The sequence below is a fragment of the Electrona antarctica genome, assembly GCF_951216825.1.
Source record: "Electrona antarctica genome assembly, chromosome: 2".
NCBI classification, from domain to species: Eukaryota; Metazoa; Chordata; class Actinopteri; order Myctophiformes; family Myctophidae; genus Electrona; species Electrona antarctica.
This window is the reverse complement of record NC_136807.1, coordinates 15,227,133-15,245,999: the sequence shown is the minus strand read 5'-3', so window position 1 is coordinate 15,245,999 and position 18,867 is coordinate 15,227,133. Positions and strand designations below refer to the sequence as shown.

The following is an 18,867-nucleotide window of genomic DNA, read 5'->3' as shown; positions in this document are numbered from 1 at the left end:
ACTTACATTGCCGGCTCTGGTTTCAGACGGCTTTATCTCACAGAAGCGACATTGCAGAGGACGCTTTGTCCCAGACAAGCGTTTTCAACGGCCTGTAGCAGGCGCTGTGATACTCGCGGTCCACTTTTTCCACCACCGACCGAGAGAACGAGCACACAGCTTCGTCAACACACACGGAATGGTTTCATAGTAAAATGCGATACGGATATTTGGCTCTTCAAAGTAAGTGTCACGCGTGATTAAACCATGGCAATACGCAATCGAGGGATTAATTAATGGCGGCAGGCTAAGAGTTAACTAAAGCATTATGATCAAATCAAAGGTAAAATACATCATTCATGTTAACATATACATACAGTATCACTCAGCGGCATAAGGCAGCAGCAGTGACGATGCACATCACATCAGTTTATAGCAGAATCCTCCGTTGCGACTGTGCTTTTGAAATTAACCGGCGAATCGTAGTCGGGTGGGACGTCGAAAAACAGCTCGTCGTCGAAGCACAGCTCGTCTGGCGGCGACGCCAGATAGGGCAGCTTGAGCACCAGGCCCGTTAGGACGCCTCCCAGCGCTGACGCGGCTATGGTCGAAGCCACGGCCGCCAGCTGGTAGAGAGCCTGCTCCCGTGCGGTCCTCCCCAAGCCCGCCTGCAGACCGGGGATCAGCTTCTGCAGTTCCAGCAGCTTGGGGTCACCCGCCACGGGCGCTCTGTGACTGAAGATCTCGTACATGCTGGGGCCGTACGCCTCCTCCGAGGCCGTCAGGATGGCGCAGATCCCCGCGGTGCACGATATTAGTCCCGTGAGGCCGTGCAGGTTGTGTATGCCGCACTGGTCCTGGATCCTGGCGTGCCGGGCCAAGAACGGGCTCAGGTACCTGTGTTAAGGATGGGAATTATCGATGAATTCATTAATTGATAACCTTATCGATCGATTATCCGGTTAGTTGAAAAGCGGCATTTTTAAAAATATATATATTTTTATCTGAGAATCTTAATTTCCCTCAATATCTAACATAAAAATCCACATTTTGCTGATATACAGAAATAATTATAGGCATATTATATTCCTTAATCAAATATTTATTTGACTGATGGATAATATTGTAGATCTGTTATTTTGTGGATTTGTTTACATGTTCCCAATGACTTAAATCTTATGCCCTATGGTCCCACTGATTTCGGTTCTCACTTCTCCCCAGCTGGCGTGAAGATATAGAATTGTTGTTTCCCGTTTATCTGCTCCTCTCTGTGGAAAACATGTTATTTTGGCCTTGGTGCTTTGCCGTAGCAGACAAGCAGTCTCCCTATCTATATCGACCTCACTCTGACCGTCACTACGGTCATAACAACGAATGATGCCCTCATCTTCCTCTTCTCGAGACCAATATATCAAAAATGTCATGCCCACATGACCCGGGGAGGCGGTCTCACCGTATAAATTATGCCCGGTGAGGGCGGCTCCGCCTCTTTGCCTCTCTCGCCTCATGAGACCTGTACGGTAGGTGAATGGTATCGTATCTTTTGAGATATATATATATACTGTTAATGCGGACTGCTTGGTTTTCGCTAGTAGTCTTTTCCACACTCACTGCTTTGGTAACCCGTACACTGCGGTGCAGGCTGTGACAGAGCAGCCTCTGTCAGAGTAATGTTGTTCAACAATACACATTCATTGTATTGTTTCTGTATTGTATTTGTAACAAGTTGATTCTCAGTCCCACAGAAGGTGCACATTCTGCTGTGACATGTGAATCTAATATACTTGTGTTTATCTATGCAGATGCTGTAATTGGGACGCTGCCTTGATTGCCTGAAGAGAGCTCTGATTGATTGCTTTAGGGGGAGCGTCTTGTGTGTTACTAAATGCGTTGTGATTTGCTGACTGCTTAGCCAGGGGTGGAGTCAGGAGTCTATATAAAGGGGAAATGGCTCAGTAGAGAGTGGGCTGCCATGGGGAGAGGTTGACTCCACTACCTCTCTGCTAAATTATGTTGACTTATGTTATTTGAGTTCTTTTTTTCACTTATTTCATTTATGTTGTCCAGGCCTGGAATTAATTAAACTTATCTTTCACCTGCAAGTCTGCCTCATGTCCATTATGTCATTTTTATGGTTTTATTACTGACAAACAGCCGATCTACGATCCCACTTGGTAACAATTGGTGGCAGTGGTGGGATTGTAAAGCCTCCCAGGAGGAATTGTCAGTAGAAAACCTAAAATGGCTGGACGAGGGCGCGGTAGCAAACAATTAAGACCTACCCGGAAAAACCCAGGGCTGATGGCAGAAGAGCCTGAGGAGGAGCTTGAGGAGCTAGAGGAGGAGCTGGTGGTTGAGGCGAGTGGGGGAGGGGCCACGGCATCAGATGGATCCCAATTAGCGGCGGACCAGCAGCTGGTGCTACACCCAGATCCTTCAGTAAAGCCAAAGGGGCCACCTGAGAAAAACCTTCCAACTAAGTTAAGTACTCCTACTTCACAAGAGGGCCTTCCTTTTGGGCAACAATTTATGAATGAAATGAGAGAATTCATGTATAGGCAACAAAGAAATGAGAAAAAGTTGTTTGATGGGCTTGAAGATCTGAAATTTGTTGTTTATCACAAACCCAAACAGGAACGGGGGACTGATGACCCAGCTGGTCACCAGAGTCCCTATGATCTGCCCACTGCAGCTCAACAACACCAGCAGCCCAGCCGATGGACAACGCCGACACATGCTCAACCGGAGCAGCAGCACATCCGCCGGTACGACGGGGCCCGGATTCCAGAATTCAGTGAAGGAGAAGACGTGGAAAGCTTCTTCATCCGCTTCGAGCGCATCGCCCGGACATGGGGGTGGAATCATGACGAGTGGGCTGCTCGTGTCGTCACCCTTCTCACCGGTAAAGCGTTGGAGGCCTATGCCAGCATGGACGAGCAGCGTTCTCACCTCTATTCCGACATCAAAGCTGCTGTCCTTGCCAAGTACAATGTGACCGAAGAGACCTACCGCCAACGTTTCAGATCTACTAGTACACCAGCAGGAGAGTCGACCAGGGAGACCTACAACAGGTTGAAGGGACTCTATAGGAGGTGGATGCGACCAGAGATCAAGACGAAGGAGCAGATGGCCGAGGCATTGATCCTAGAACAGTACCTGCGTGTTCTCCGCCAAGATGTCCGAACATGGGTAAAAGAGCATCAACCACAGACGGGAGAGGAGGCGGCAAAGCTGGCCGAGCGGTATATGGCTGTACATCCGGAGCCACCTCGTGAGCCACATCGTGAGCCTTCCCGGCCCTACAAGGTGACTGTGGGTCAAGTTAAATCAGAGGGTGTTAAAGGTGATGCGGTTCTACCCAAGCATGATACAGGGGGCGGGGCAAGGTCTAAAAATGGGGCATTTGTCTGTTTCTATTGTCATCAACCAGGGCACAAAGCAGCGTTGTGTCCGCTGAAGAAACCTAAAGAGGTAAATTTGTGCTATGTTCCTAGACCAGAAATTCAACCCACTATGCAAATTGCTAGGCCCAAATCTATATATGCAACCTCAGTTCTTGTTAATGGGCAGGTTGCTAATGCACTGTTGGATACCGGTAGCTCCCAGACACTGGTGAAGGCAAAGTTTGTAAATAATGAGTCTTTAAACTTTGATAACCTAGTAGGTTTGGGGTGTGTTCATGGGGAAGAACAAATGTATCCTACTGCTGTTGTGAATATTGGGGTGGAGGGCCAAGCATACATGATGATGGTGGGGGTGGTTGATCATCTGGCTTATGATGTCATTTTGGGGGAGGATCTACCAATTCTAACTAACCTTGTTCAGGCTGTGTCAAAGTCATGTGCTGTGGTTACTAGGTCTCAGGCCAAGGGTTTGCAACCCCTTCCTGATATACATCAAAGTATGTTTGAAGGTGGTACAAAGGTTAGGAAGGATAAAAAGCAGCGCCGCCAAGCCAAGCATGTGGGGAAGGCCAGGGTGCAGGATCCAGTCCCGGTTGCTCCAGATCCTGACGCCACTCTGCTGGACCCACAGTGGCAAGTCCCTGACAACTTTAAAGAGCTACAGAGAGCAGATCCTTTGCTTCAACCTTTGTTTGGTAAGGTATGTGAAGTAAATGGTGAACCTGTTAAAGCAGCTAATCTCATTGGTGATAAATACATTCTCAAAAATGACCTGTTGTACAATGCAAACAGTGAGGTACCTAGGTTGGTTGTTCCTAAATTGTTCCATCAGTTAATTCTAAATTTGGGACACCACGTTCCATGGGCGGGACATCTAGGCCAACAGAAAAGCTATGACAGAATCAGTCGCAGGTTCTATTGGCCTAGACTTTACCAGGATGTTCAGGAGTACTGTAGGACATGTGCAGAGTGTCAAAAAGTAGCTCCAATCCGGAAATCAGATCGAGGACCGTTGCAGCCTTTACCAATAATTGGCACACCATTTGAGCGTATTGGTATGGACATAATTGGTCCACTGGTGAAAAGCAGTTCTGGGCATCGATTCGCTCTCGTAATCTGTGATTATGCAACAAGATACCCAGAAGTTTATCCATTACGCTCTATCCAAGTCAAACACATAGTCCGGTGTCTAATTGATCTGATTTCCAGAGTGGGTGTTCCGGTGGAAATTTTAAGTGATCAGGGTGCCAACTTCATGTCAAAGCTGATGAAAACATTGTACAAGCAGCTTGGCATCAAGGGCATTAGAACTACACCTTATCATCCTGAAACTGATGGGTTGGTTGAACGCTTTAATGGTACACTCAAAAGCATGCTGAAAAAGTTTGTGGATGATACGGGTAGGGATTGGGATAAATGGATTCCATTCCTGCTTTTTGCATACAGAGAGGTTCCTCAAGCCTCAACTGGTTTTTCACCTTTTGAGTTGGTTTATGGCAGGCAGGTTAGGGGGCCCCTGGACGTACTCAAGGACGGTTGGGTGGCTGGAGAGCCAGCCCAGTGCAGCGTTGCCTCTTACATCCTCCAGATGCGAGACAAGCTGGACAAGATGAGAGACATGGCCCAAGAACACCTGAGAGAGGCCCAAACCAAGCAAAAGGTGTGGTATGACAAACATGCCAGAGAGAGAGAACTGAAACCTGGGCAGAAGGTATTGTTATTGCTCCCATCCGGTACATCTAAGTTACTTGCTAAATGGCAGGGCCCTTATGTTGTGTCTAGAAAAGTTGGACCAGTAACTTATGAAATCCTGTGCCCTGAAAGGAGACGCCAGAAGCAGATTCTGCATGTCAACCTGCTGAGAGAATTCAAGGAGAGGGCTGTGGCCCCAGCTGCAAAACCAGTGATGATGGTGCAGGTAGCAAAAACAACAACTGGCCCAGGTACAGAAGTCATTCATTCCCCTCTTCCAGGAGACACCAGGTCTCACAGAGGTTATCAGCCACGACATCATTCTGAAGGTCCCTACACCAATCCGGCAGAGGCCCTACCGGGTTCCTGAGAGAATGGTGGAGTCATTGAGGAATGAAGTAGCGACCATGTTGGAGATGGGTGTAATAGAGCCTTCAAAGAGCGAGTGGTCAAGTCCTGTTCTTTTGGTGCCTAAGAAAGATGGAAGTGTTCGATTCTGCACAGATTTTCGTAAGTTGAACAGTGTTAGCTGTTTTGACTCTTATCCGATGCCTAGAATCGATGAACTGCTCGAACGGTTAGGCAAAGCCAAATACATGACCACATTAGACCTTTGTAAGGGTTACTGGCAAATTCCACTCACTACTGCTTGTAGACCTTATACCGCCTTTCGTGCACCTACTGGTTTGTATCAGTACACAGTGATGCCGTTTGGTCTTCACGGGGCACCTGCTACATTTCAGAGGCTCATGGACAATGTTCTAGCTGATTGTGGACAATATTCAGCATCATATCTTGACGATTGTGTCATTTTCAGTGAGTCATGGCAGGAGCATCTCCAGCACCTTGAGCAGGTCCTCCAGAGGCTTCAGAAGGCGGGGTTAACCCTCAACCAAAATAAATGCTCATGGGCACAGGAGGAGGTAACATACCTGGGGTACCGCATTGGGCATGGCCAGATCAAGCCGCTGGTGGAGAAGTTGGAGACCATTCGAGGGATACCCAGACCGCAAACCAAGAGGCAAGTACGGTCATTCCTTGGTCTAATTGGCTGGTACAGAAGATTTGTGCCTCATTTTGCCACAATAGCTACGCCGATAACTAATCTCACTAAGAAGACTGTTTCGTCCCACCTTCCGTGGACTGACGAATGTGAAGAGGCCTTTAGAAAGTTAAAGGAACTATTATGTCAAGATCCTGTTCTGAAGAGTCCTGATTTCAATGACACGTTTCTTGTACAAGTGGATGCCTCTGATGTTGGCTTAGGTGCGGTTCTAGCCCAAGGAGAGCCTGGAGAAGAGAGGCCCATTCTGTTCCTGAGCAGAAAGCTGTTTGACAGAGAAAGGAAGTACTCTACTATTGAGAAGGAGGGACTCGCCATAAAGTGGGCAGTGGATTCTCTTAGGTATTATCTGCTCGGACGGGAGTTCACTCTTCAAACAGACCATCGAGCCCTGAAGTGGATGCACTCAATGCAGAGTCAAAACTCCAGAATATTGCGCTGGTGTCTGGCTCTTCAGCCATACCGCTTTACAATTGAGTACTGTCCAGGGGGTCGGAACATCATAGCTGACTATCTGTCACGTTTACCAGGTATGCACAACCCAGAAGGAGAGGGGGTAAGAAATGTGACAGAGCAGCCTCTGTCAGAGTAATGTTGTTCAACAATACACATTCATTGTATTGTTTCTGTATTGTATTTGTAACAAGTTGATTCTCAGTCCCACAGAAGGTGCACATTCTGCTGTGACATGTGAATCTAATATACTTGTGTTTATCTATGCAGATGCTGTAATTGGGACGCTGCCTTGATTGCCTGAAGAGAGCTCTGATTGATTGCTTTAGGGGGAGCGTCTTGTGTGTTACTAAATGCGTTGTGATTTGCTGACTGCTTAGCCAGGGGTGGAGTCAGGAGTCTATATAAAGGGGAAATGGCTCAGTAGAGAGTGGGCTGCCATGGGGAGAGGTTGACTCCACTACCTCTCTGCTAAATTATGTTGACTTATGTTATTTGAGTTCTTTTTTTCACTTATTTCATTTATGTTGTCCAGGCCTGGAATTAATTAAACTTATCTTTCACCTGCAAGTCTGCCTCATGTCCATTATGTCATTTTTATGGTTTTATTACTGACAAACAGCCGATCTACGATCCCACTTGGTAACACAGGCGCCTTGCGTCCCTGTGGGTTGCAGTGTTGTGTGACTTTATAGCCTACTGTGATTGTTTGCTAAAGCTAAACACGTTGTTGTTGTGTATACTTGTTTTGTTTGGCCTACAGGGTTTTTCCCTTCAGTTAGGCTGCCTTAAGAGTTCCGTTTGTTGCGGAACGGCCGGGATACGGCTACTTATTGTTTTGTTATTGTTGTACCCGTTGTTGCGCTGTCCGCAGCTGCGGGGGTTAAGTGGAGGCTCCATCCAAGTTGGTGGTAGTCCTGTCAATTCCGCGTGGGTTCGCATGCGATGTAGTTATCCACACTAGTATTTCTAGTAGAGTCACAAAGTGATATTTTTCTTTAACTTGTCCTCCCTCCATACCGAGTGTATTGTGAGTAGGTGAGAAGAAGCTGTTTGCTTCAGTCACGTGAGTTCCCTCAGACCGCTGTGCGCAGCAGGTGGGATTTGTTTTTGTTACTTGCTATTCTGCTATTTTGTTGCGTTAATTATTCCCTCTCATACGTGCGCGTATAGTGAGTAGACGTTTTGATTAACATTATTATTTTGTGCATAGGCCTACTGCTATTTACTACCCCTGGTGCTACGCTGTCCGCAGCTGGCAGGGTTTATTTTTGTTGCGTTAGTTATTCCCTCTCATACGTTCGTGTATAGTGAGTGGATGTTTTTGATTAATACTGTTATACATTTGTGCATACTGCTATTCGCTATCCCTGGTGCTACGCTGTCCGCAGCTGGCAGGGTTGTTTTTGTTATGCTAATCCCCTCTCATACGTTTATGTGTAGTGAGTGGGTATTTTGAGTTTCGCATATTATTACCCCTGTTACCACACTGTTCGCAGCGGGTTGGGGTTTGCGTTTTTCTGTTCCCTCAAGTACGTGCGCGTACGGTGAGTAGGGTTGTTTTCCTTGTATATTGCGGCCCCTGATACTGCTGTTCGCAGCTGGTGGGGTTCCTGCATATCCCTCGGGTGCGTTCGCGTACTGTGAGTAGGGTGGTAATTGAGCTACTATGGCTTCCTACGTCTGCTGCTGTTGTCAGGCAGCCATGGACCCCCGTGATGGCCACAGGGAATGTCCCGTTTGTTTGGGCAGAGCCCATGTGCAGCGGGACGTTGAGGACCCCTGTAATGCTGCCATCGACTTGCCCTATGCCGAGAGGGCTCGGCGGGCAGCGCTGGGAGGGGAGTTGGCTCCCCCTGCCCAGGAACCGGTGCTTGGCCGGAGTGACAGGCTTTCTAGAAAACGCCATCGGCGTCGCTCAGGTGACCATGATTATAGGAGGTCTCGTGAGCACACCTCTCGGGCCCCTAAGCGTTCTGCTCACCCCCAGGAGGTCGGGGAGACGCAGGGTGCCACTCAGAGGGAGATTTTGGCTGCTATTCAGTCCCTCAGTGAGCGGATGGGGAGGTTTGAAGCTGAATGCTCCTCAACTGCGGTGTCACATGAGACTGTGTCCTCGCAGGCATCTCCCTTCAGGGGGGTGCCTGGCCCGGAGGATGACCCAGATGTGCTTTACATCCATGCGCCTGGCTCCCTTACTGGCAGTGGTCTACGTTCGGACCACGCTTCAGTCTCAGGCAGCACCAGATCTGCGCTCTACGAGGAGGAGGTGGCAGAGTCCGCTCCGGACGTCTCGGCTAGTGAGACGCTGGTGTCGCACGTGTTATCGGCAGCTAAACTATTGGGTATGACACTTACAGCCCCGAAGTCTGCCTCTTCGGCGGGTGTCTTCAGTGCGGTGTCCCAGGCTCGCTTGTCCCCTACTGTTCCAGAAGCAGAGGGGTATTCGGGGATGCTAATGACTAACTGGGGGAAGCCTGATAGTGACTCCTTATTTAATGCTGGGTGCAGGGGCCTAGCAAAGATGGCTTATCCTCCCGAGTCCGGCTTGGGAGACATGCCACCGGTCGAGCAGGGCATGGCCGCATTGACCGATCTTGGCCCTGACCGAGTTACCACTGTCCCACGTTGCCCCAGTAAGCAGTGCGAAAAGACGGATCGTCTGGTGTGTCGCACGTACAATTCAGCAACCCGTGCAGCTCGCTCGGGGAATGCATTGGTCCTCCTCTTGGCTGCTTTAAGTAAGACAATGGGGGCGGAGGACACAGACTCCCGGTCCCTGATAGATTCCGCGGTGTTGGCTCATTCTCAGCTCACGCGGGACATTGGCGCCACCATGTCATCAGCCATGTTGGCTCGTCGTCAGGTCTGGCTGGCTCAGATGCGTCTCCCTGAGAACATCAAGAAAGAGCTGCGGGAGAAAGCAGTTGTGCCGGGCCATGTGTTCCATCCAGACTTCCAGGAGACACTGGACAGAACTGAACGCTGTGCTCAGACACGGGAGAGCGTTCAACGGTTTCACCGGTCTGTTACCTCCAGACTCGGACCACGGCGTTCCTATCAAGGCTCAGGGCCCCACCAAGGGTCCTGGGGGCGTGGCAGGCACCAGGATGAGGCGTTTCGGGCCCCCAGTTCGGCCGCCCGGCAGCAACCTCACTGGCAGCAAGGTTCTAGATCCCGAGCCACTAACAGAGGTGGCCCTCAAGGGCGTCGCCCCCGCAAGGGCACAGGGCGCCAAGGGGGCTCTGCATGAGAGTTCGGGGCCGGCCGTCGAACGTCTCTCCCGGCTTTGCTTGGACAGCTGGGTAGAGCGTACATCAGACCCCTGGGTACTGGAGACAGTCGCCAGGGGCTACAAACTCCAATTTCGACGGCGTCCCCCCCCCTTTTCAAGGGTCCGTATGACTCGGGTCAGGGACCCTATCCAAGCACGTGCGCTGGCGGAGGAAGTTTCCACCCTGCTGCAGAAAGGCGCAATTACAAAGGTGAGTTCAACCGATCAGAAAGCAGGTTTTTACTCAACATATTTTCTGGTGCCAAAAAAGGACGGCGGGTTTCGGCCCGTCCTCGATCTCAGGTGGCTAAACCGGTACATGAAGGTCCTACCTTTCAAGATGTTACAGACAAAACACACACGCCAGTCCATTGGTCAGGGAGAGTGGTTCGCCACTCTCGACCTGAAAGACGCGTACTTCCATGTCCGCATTTGGCCGGGTCACAGGCCCTTTCTCCGCTTTGCCGGCCTACCAGTTCAGAGTGCTCCCATTCGGGCTGTCATTGTCTCCGAGGGTGTTCACAAGGGTAGTGGCGGCCGCTCTGTACCCGCTTCAGCTTTCAGGCATGAAGGTCCTCCCTTATCTCGACGACTGGCTGATCGTCGCACCGTCTCGCAGCCAGGTTGCGGCAGACACAGAGCAGGTGTTGTCTCATGTCCAGTCCTTGGGTTTCCGAGTGAACGTAAAGAAAAGCAACCTCGAACCCAGGCAACAGACAGGTTTTCTCGGCCTGTGTCTAAATTCAGTGACCATGGTGGTCTCTCTGTCCCCGGAGAGGGTTCTACGGATCCAAACACTCCTGCGCCACTTCCGTCTCGGCACGCGTGTCGAGATGGTTCTGGTCCAGCGGCTGTTGGGGATGATCGCATCCGCCACAGCAGTCGTCCCACTCGGCCTGCTCAGGGCCAGACCTCTCCAGAGGTGGCTGAATTCATTCGGCCTCGATCCCAAGCGGGACCGGCATGTGAAGCTGGTGGTGACAAGGCCTTACCTTCACGCTCTACGGCCGTGGAGGGACTGCACGATGCTGACACGAGGGGTCCCGCTTCGGGACCTTCCGTTCAGGAGGACTGTGGTGACGACGGATGCCTCCCAGACCGGCTGGGGAGCCGTATGGGAAGGCAGGACAGCGAGAGGTCAGTGGGCGCTTCCTTGGACGTCCGAACACATCAATGTGTTGGAGCTGAGGGCTGTTCACCTCGGCCTCAGGGCTCTCCTCCCCTTTATCCGCGACAAGCATGTCCTGGTGAGGTCAGACAACACTTCAGCGGTCTATCATATAAATCACCAGGGGGGCACGAAGTCACTTCGTTGCCTACAGGTGGCTCAGGAACTGTTGTGGTGGGCCGCGCCTTGCTTGGCCTCCCTCAGGGCAATCTATGTGCCGGGAGTAGTGAACATGGCAGCAGACCTTCTGTCCAGGTCCGGCCCCCTCTCCGGCGAGTGGAGACTTCACCCACAGGTGATCTCACAGATATGGACCCGCTTCGGCCGGGCCCGAGCAGACCTGTTCGCCTCTCGAGAGAATGCTCACTGCGAGCTATGGTTCTCCCTGACGGGCCAGGGGGGCCCCTTGGGCCTGGATGCTCTGTCAGGAGAGTGGCCGGACGGCTTGATGTACGCTTTCCCTCCACTGCCCCTGATTCCTCAGGTGTTGCATCGGGTGAGGCTGGGTTGCTACAGGATTCTGTTGATTGCACCCCGATGGCCAGGGAGACATTGGTTTCCAGACCTCCTTCAGCTGGTTCAGGGGTCTCCATGGCCTCTGCCGGCCAGAGCAGACCTCTTGTCCCAGGCAGAGGGTCAGATTTGGCACCCCAAGCCGATGACTCTGCAGCTCTGGGCCTGGCCTCTTCTGAGCCCCTCCCTCAAGGGCTAGATGAGGCCGTCCTTGACACAATGCGTAATGCCAGGGCGCCTTCCACCCGGGCCAATTACGACCACAAGTGGAAGTGCTTCTCTGCCTGGTGTGCTGCCCAGCAAGCGAATCCTGTCACCTGCAACGTATCCCTGGTTTTACGTTTTCTCCAGTCCCTCTTGGATGCTGGCAGAGCAGCCAGCACCATCAGGGTGTATTCCGCCGCTATTTCCCACCGGCATGAGGAGGTTGATGGGCTACCAGTTGGTAGGCATACTTTTGTCACTCAGTTCATGGCTGGTGTCAAGCGGCTACGCCCCGGACGGGCCTTGAGGGCCCCTGCTTGGGATCTCCCTCTGGTACTGCGGTCCTTGATGGGAGCCCCGTATGAGCCGATGGATCAGTCCGATCTGAAATCCCTCTCTCGTAAGACGGCACTTCTTTTGGCGCTTTCCTCTGCCAAACGCATCGGTGAGCTGCAGGCCTCGTCAGTCAGCCAAGACTGCATGAGGTGGAAACCCGAGGGCACAGGGGTGTCGCTGTGGCCTAACCCGGCATTTCTGCCCAAAGTAATTACTCCGCAGACGGTGAACCGAGTGCTGGAAATTACGGCATTGCGTTCTGCTCTGGGCCCCCAGGAAACTGTGGAGGGCCTTTCTACATTGTGTCCAGTCCGAGCACTTCGTGCTTATGTGGATCGCACACAGGCCATACGAGGCCCAGGCACGCAGCTGTTTGTCTGCTATGGGGGCAGGAGGTTGGGGCTTCCCTTGTCCAAGCAACGGCTGTCGCATTGGCTTGTGGACACAATCTCGGCGGCCTATGTTGATCTAGGCCAGCCGGTCCCTGAGAATGTGGTGGCCCACTCCACAAGGGGGGTGGCCACTTCTTGGGCTGCACTAAGTGGAGTGTCCATGGAGGACATTTGCGCAGCGGCTTCATGGACTGTGCCTTGCACATTTGCGAGGTTCTACAGACTGAACGTGGAATCCCAGCTATCGCTGGGTTCCACCGTCCTGCTTGCAGCTGCCCAGCGAGATGGTGATGGGGCTGAGTACCCTGTTCCTCGCGACCCGGTTGGTATAAGTCATCCGTTGTTATGACCGTAGTGACGGTCAGAGTGAGGTCGATATAGATCGTAAGTTATGGCTATAACTGTGGATCTATGAGACCGAACGATGACCGTCACTATCTCCTGTCGCTCGGAATGTTCTGAGGCGTTCGAGGCTGGAGGCGGAGCCGCCCTCACCGGGCATAATTTATACGGTGAGACCGCCTCCCCGGGTCATGTGGGCATGACATTTTTGATATATTGGTCTCGAGAAGAGGAAGATGAGGGCATCATTCGTTGTTATGACCGTAGTGACGGTCATCGTTCGGTCTCATAGATCCACAGTTATAGCCATAACTTACGTTAACTATACTAGTCTCCAACTAAGTTGACTAGAACCCAGTTATAAACTACATCTGCCCTTAAAGGACTACATATCCCATGCCTTATGCTTCCTGGTTTTGACAGGATGTGATTGTATGAGCTTCCCTGGTGCTCTATGTGCCTTCTCAAATCTTGATTAAAATGATATATAAACCGTCTCCATTTTGCGAGACGGGAGAGAGACATTTTGTAATTGGCTGTATGGGGATCTGTTCTGTACTCCGAACTAAAATGAATTGGCGAAAATCATATATGCTTCTGACTGGACAATCATTTCTTTCTGTGGACTCATCTTTTCTATTGGGTATTTAAAGGTATTTTTCTAAAGAGTATTTCCTGCTTAAGGTAACATTTGAATATTGATCATTCTCCTTTAAAGTATTCCTGTTAAAGCTAATTCTTAACTTTATAATCTAAAAGGTTTAAAACCATTTTAAAGGCTCTCTGCCTAGATTTTTGGTGCCGAGTATTTATTTGTACTCTGATTACTTTCAAAAGTATTTTTTACAGTTCCGGAGCTCTGGCTATCGAAGTAATACAGTAATACAGTCCTTTATATTAGCATTATTAATTAGGGTAATTAAAATGTATCAATTATTGACCATTTGCGATACAGGGCCAGGCAATGGCATCTTTGTATGAGGAATACAATTAAATGAAGATGTTTCTGTGGCTACCAAGGTGGGGTGGGACTTTTTTTTAACCGGCCCACATGTGCGTTCCTCGGCCACGTGCGGACAGCATTAGATTCACAGAAAACCGCCCAATGATAGAACCGCAGAAAGTTTAGATTAATTGTTAACTGTTAAATAGAATTTCTTAACTATGAATCAATGAACTATTAACATCCCTACAGTACCTGTATCCCAGCATGCAGGCGGTGCAGCCCAGCATGCCCAGGGCGTACGCGCCCGCTGGGGATATCATCATGTCCACGGAGGCGCCCACCGTCACCCCGCCGGCCAGCGTCACGTTCTGCACGTCCGCCATGCTGAGCCTGCCGTCGCGATTCAGCGCGGCGGAGAGGGCGAAGGCGGTGAGCGTGGAGGCGCTGAGCGCGATGAAGGTGTGCAGGATGGCGCGGTGCTGGTCGTCCCCCTTCATCGCCAGCGCCGAGTTGAAGGAGGGCCAGAACACCCACAGGAACAGGGTGCCTATCACGGACAGGATGTCCGAGCGGTAGCTTGTGCACTCCTTGGCGTGGCCCTCATTCAGACCGGGCCTGTACATAGGGGTGGGCCATATATTTTGTCAAGCAGTATCACGATACACGATATTATCACAATATCTTTTCACACGTTTTTGATGGTTATTTTTCAAGTTACTTAACAGTACAACCACCTACAAGGTAACAAAAACGGGAGATTATGCAATAACCCTTGTTATTTAATCAGCAATTTGCGAAGAATACGCATTGAGTCATCTCTGACGATAATAGATCGTCAGAGATGACTCTCAATGTGCATTCTGAAGCAAATAGCTGATAAAAAATAACTGAAAGACAAAGAGTAAGAGACCATTTTAGACAAAAATACTTATTTTTGGCGAACAAAACTGTCGCTCTACAGAAGTATTATTAAGGTATAGAACTGCAAATCATAGAATATGCATTCACTGTATCACAATATGTACGATATCTCTGAAAAGGCATATTGTGGAGACATTGTATCGTCTCAACGATATTTATCATGATATCACCCACCCCTACCTGTACAGCACGAACGTCACGCCCAGGCCGAAGTAGCAGGCGAACAGGTGGATCAGGATGGAGCCTCCAGCGTCGTTGATCTTCAGGTACTTCAGCACGGCACATTCTGTGAAGAATCATCTTCATTATCACATCACAGGTTTACAAGTAAAAAAGTGGTTTTATGCAGTTTTTGTGCATAGTGCATAGTTCCCCTCGTGTTATTTTATTCCAAGAAAACAAAGAAAGGGAAGAAGAGGAAAAAGGGGGGGAGGGGGGCTGGGGGGGTTTAGGAGAACACAAAATACATTTGAAGCTTGTTCCACATACAAACGGCACACTCGTATAGGGTCTCTCTTATAGCTAATTTTACAAACGGCACAGGTCTCTCTTATCTTATTTTGCAATCCAAGTAGGCCTAAGGGGTTTCCAGATATTTACAAGCTTGTATCACAAACGGCACAACCGTAGGGTCTCTCTTATGTTATTTACAGGGGTAACCTGTGAGCGCGAACACGGGCACCTCCAGGAGAGCCATGACCAGCAGCTGAACGGGACTGGTCTTCCCCAGCACGGCGCCAAAGGAGATCAACACCACGGCACACGCGAACTCGGCGTTGATGAGGTTGACCACGCCCAGGTGGATCTTTCCGTCCTCGCCGCTGAACTGGAAGTAGCCCTGCACCAGGACGGCCCACTGGGTGGCAAAAGTGGCCGTCAGGAAGTTGAACACCATCCCCCCGAAGCCGTACAGACGGAAGAAGGCCAGCAGGCACCCGAAGCCGAGGAATATCATGACCTGTACAGTATGTCAGAGATGCAATGGGTCGATGATCAATGTTTTATCGTTTATCGTGATTAAAAAAAAGTGAGGGGCGCTCTTATCATCATTATACATCACATTCCGTGCTCAGCCAATCAAATCATCACAAATGTCATTCCGGCCAATCACATTTGGCGTCTTCACTTTTCTGCCCTCACTTTTAGCCTCAATATGTACTTTGCTCAACCAATCAAATCATCGCTATGGGGTGATCAGCCAATCATCAGCCAATGTTTGTGTTCACACAAACCTCAAAGCTGGGCATAGGAGGGGCTAGCGCCCCTCACCTGCTCACACTAGGGGGTATGCACGTGACATCATCTACATACCCAGAAGTTATGCGGGAACGCCTATAAAGAGGATAATTCAAGCAACAATCATGCCAATATTTGATTATGGAGATATTTTATATATGCATGCTACTGACAGTATTTTAAAACCCCTGGATGCAATCTATCACAGTGCACTTCGCTTTATCACAGGAGCAAGTTACAGAACCCATCACTGCACGCTATACACATCAGTAGAATGGTCTTCACTGTCACTTAGAAGGAAACAACATGCTACCCTGACCCTGTTCACTTACAAAGCACTACTTGGCAAACTACCCCTGTATTTGACAAAGCTGCTAGAACCCAATACCTCAAGTTATGGTACCAGATCTCAAGATAGGCTTCTGTTGAAGGTACCAAAAACCTCTTCTAAACTGGGAGATACTGCCTTCAGGGTACATGCTCCACGTCTATGGAATATCTGTCAAAACAAGTTGAAGCTGGATGTCCTTGTTTCATATGATATCTTTAAAAGATTTTTAACTGACCTCACACTAGAAGAAGGCGTATGCACCTGCTTTTTGTAATATGTGTTTTTAAGATTCTGATTCTGTTTCTGTTTTCTGGTGTGTGTTTTTGTATTATATATTTTTGTGTGTTTGTCATGTATGTAAAATCATTGCTGTAATTGTTCTTTGTTTGTATACAGGGCGCCATTGAAAAAGAGACCTTGGTCTCAATTGGATTCCCCTGAAATAAAGGTTTCAATCAATACTGAGTGACAAAAGACTACTTTCTGGCCTTGACAGCTCACAAATCCAAAACAAAAATGTGATTGTATTAAACAACGTTAAACACACGATTTGACCCTCACTTTATGCAAGTGCATACCCTCTATACATACAAAATAAAACTGACCTGTAAAGAGCACATTTGGCACGCTCTCATTTCACACTATAAATTGTGACCAAATTTGACTGAGGGACTGCCATTGGATTTTTTTTAATTTTCGTTTTTTCATGTCATATGAAAGCAGGGAATCATAGCTTTAAATTGACATATTGGTTGTTCAGTTTGACCCACCGGTTTTGGGGATATGGCTTATAGAGTAGAGCGAGTTGAGAAAACAGGCTTGAAAGGTTAACTTCTGTGGTCTCTAACATTACACCTAGCTACATGTTTAAGCATTTATTTCATATTTACATTTCCAGATATGCTCTAGTATGTGAAGAGTCTGCCTGCATGCTATTAACTCATTTTGAAAAAAAGTGTTTCTCCTCTGGTGAAAAGCTGGAATTTGCGCGATGGCAGACTCTCAGTCAAATCTGGTCACAATTGATAAGCCAGAAATAGCAGATCTACAAGTTCACAACGAATAGGGATGCTGGGGTTAACAAAAGTGGCATTTTAAGTTTTAAGCATATTTTGATTATCATATTGCAATTATGTTTGCCACAATAAATGTGACATGTAATCAGGGCCAGATTTACCACTGGGCTAGGGTGGGCTGCAGCCCAGAGCCCCCCCTCCTTTTTTTAATGATGCAATGGTAAAGTATTACAATCCAATTCAAGTGAGATTTGTGTTTAGTCATTGTATATTTAGTTTTAGGGTGTTTTTGCCGCTCCCCCAAAAATATTTCTGCCAAAACAAACGCCAATTAAGAGCCTAAAAAATCACACCCGTGTGAACTGAGTGGTGTAAGGTTTTATATAGCATGATCAGCTGTGGTCTGACGTAATGTCTGACGTAATGAAATCACACAAAATATGTTAAGTAAAAAAAGCTATCATTTTTGATAAATGTATGTATCACACCTGGATGTGATTTCACAACTGGCTTTTTTTGCGCAGAGAAAATGACCACGGTTGCTACGGTCATCCAGTTCACCCGGGTGTGATTTAATTACGTCAGAAATTATTTTGAACATAGCAACCATGGTAATTTTTTTATGCACACAAAAGCCAGTTGTAGGAGTGGTTTACACCACTCAAAAAATACTGTAGCCCAGGAGAGGCCTCAACTCTTATAAATCTGGCAATGCGTGTCATTTCCACATCGTCCCAACAACCCATCCACTACCTACCTGTATGTCAACGAAGAAGGGGTAGTCTCTGTACACAGCGTTGGCCATGGGGTCGGTCTCGTTGCTCTGAAGCTTGGCGTCCGTATGCTCGTCGTACGTGACGAAGGCATAGTAGAGGGCGAGGAAGAGCACCTCTGTGACCAGGACGAATGCGGGTAGCCTCACCCGGAGGCTGGTGGTGGAAGAAGTCTGCCCCTTCATCCCAAGAGCTCTCGCAGAAAAACAAACCACATTGCTGTCTTCTTCTCGCCCACCCCGTTTCCGTTATCTCCGCTCAGAGCCCACAGATAAGAAAGGTCGAGGGCGTCTGGCTGAGCTTGATCCGTGAAGACAGGAGCAATAGCTACAGTATATTGTACTTTGGCCTATATTGTAAGCCACAGTTCTGACTGTATCTTCAAAGTAGTTTTGTCACTATAGGGCTATGTCACAACCTGAACCCTGCAGTGGCAATAAAATAATAATGTCACGCGGAACAAAGGCTGTCTATACAGCTGACACTAGCAGCATCTTTGCAGGTGACAACAAGGCTAAATTGTGTTATGGCTGAGGGAAGTAGGGGTGCTGGGGGGGGGGGGGGGGGGGGGGCTGGAGCACCTAGTAACAGAAATCTGTTTTGTAACAGAAATCTGGGCTGTGCCCAGGCCCAGGCACAGCCCCCCCTCGGATAGGAGGAGGAAAATAATAATGATTTTAATCAAAACAGATTTCTGTTACTAGGCCTAATAAATATGCTGTATCACAGTATCGGCACCTTATCCTGGTTAATTGCCTGTGTCAGTTTGCTCATGCGTTGGGAGAGGGAAAGTAAAGGCCACTTTTCTGCGTGAAAATGCGCGA

The 18,867-nt window shown here is 49.0% G+C and overlaps 1 protein-coding gene across 1 annotated transcript; it reads right to left on the bottom strand.

Annotated features, from left to right (window-relative positions):
- Positions 1-404: 404 nt before the first annotated feature.
- On the bottom strand, positions 405-18,228 carry LOC306932250 (ammonium transporter Rh type B-like; the record flags this gene model as incomplete). The annotated part of the gene is made up of 5 exons (XM_079513975.1): positions 405-876; positions 14,019-14,381; positions 14,868-14,973; positions 15,348-15,645; positions 18,028-18,228. 5 exons carry the CDS (start codon positions 18,226-18,228, stop codon positions 405-407), a joined length of 1,440 nt encoding a protein of 479 aa, XP_079370101.1.
- Between the last annotated feature and the right edge of the window lie 639 nt (positions 18,229-18,867).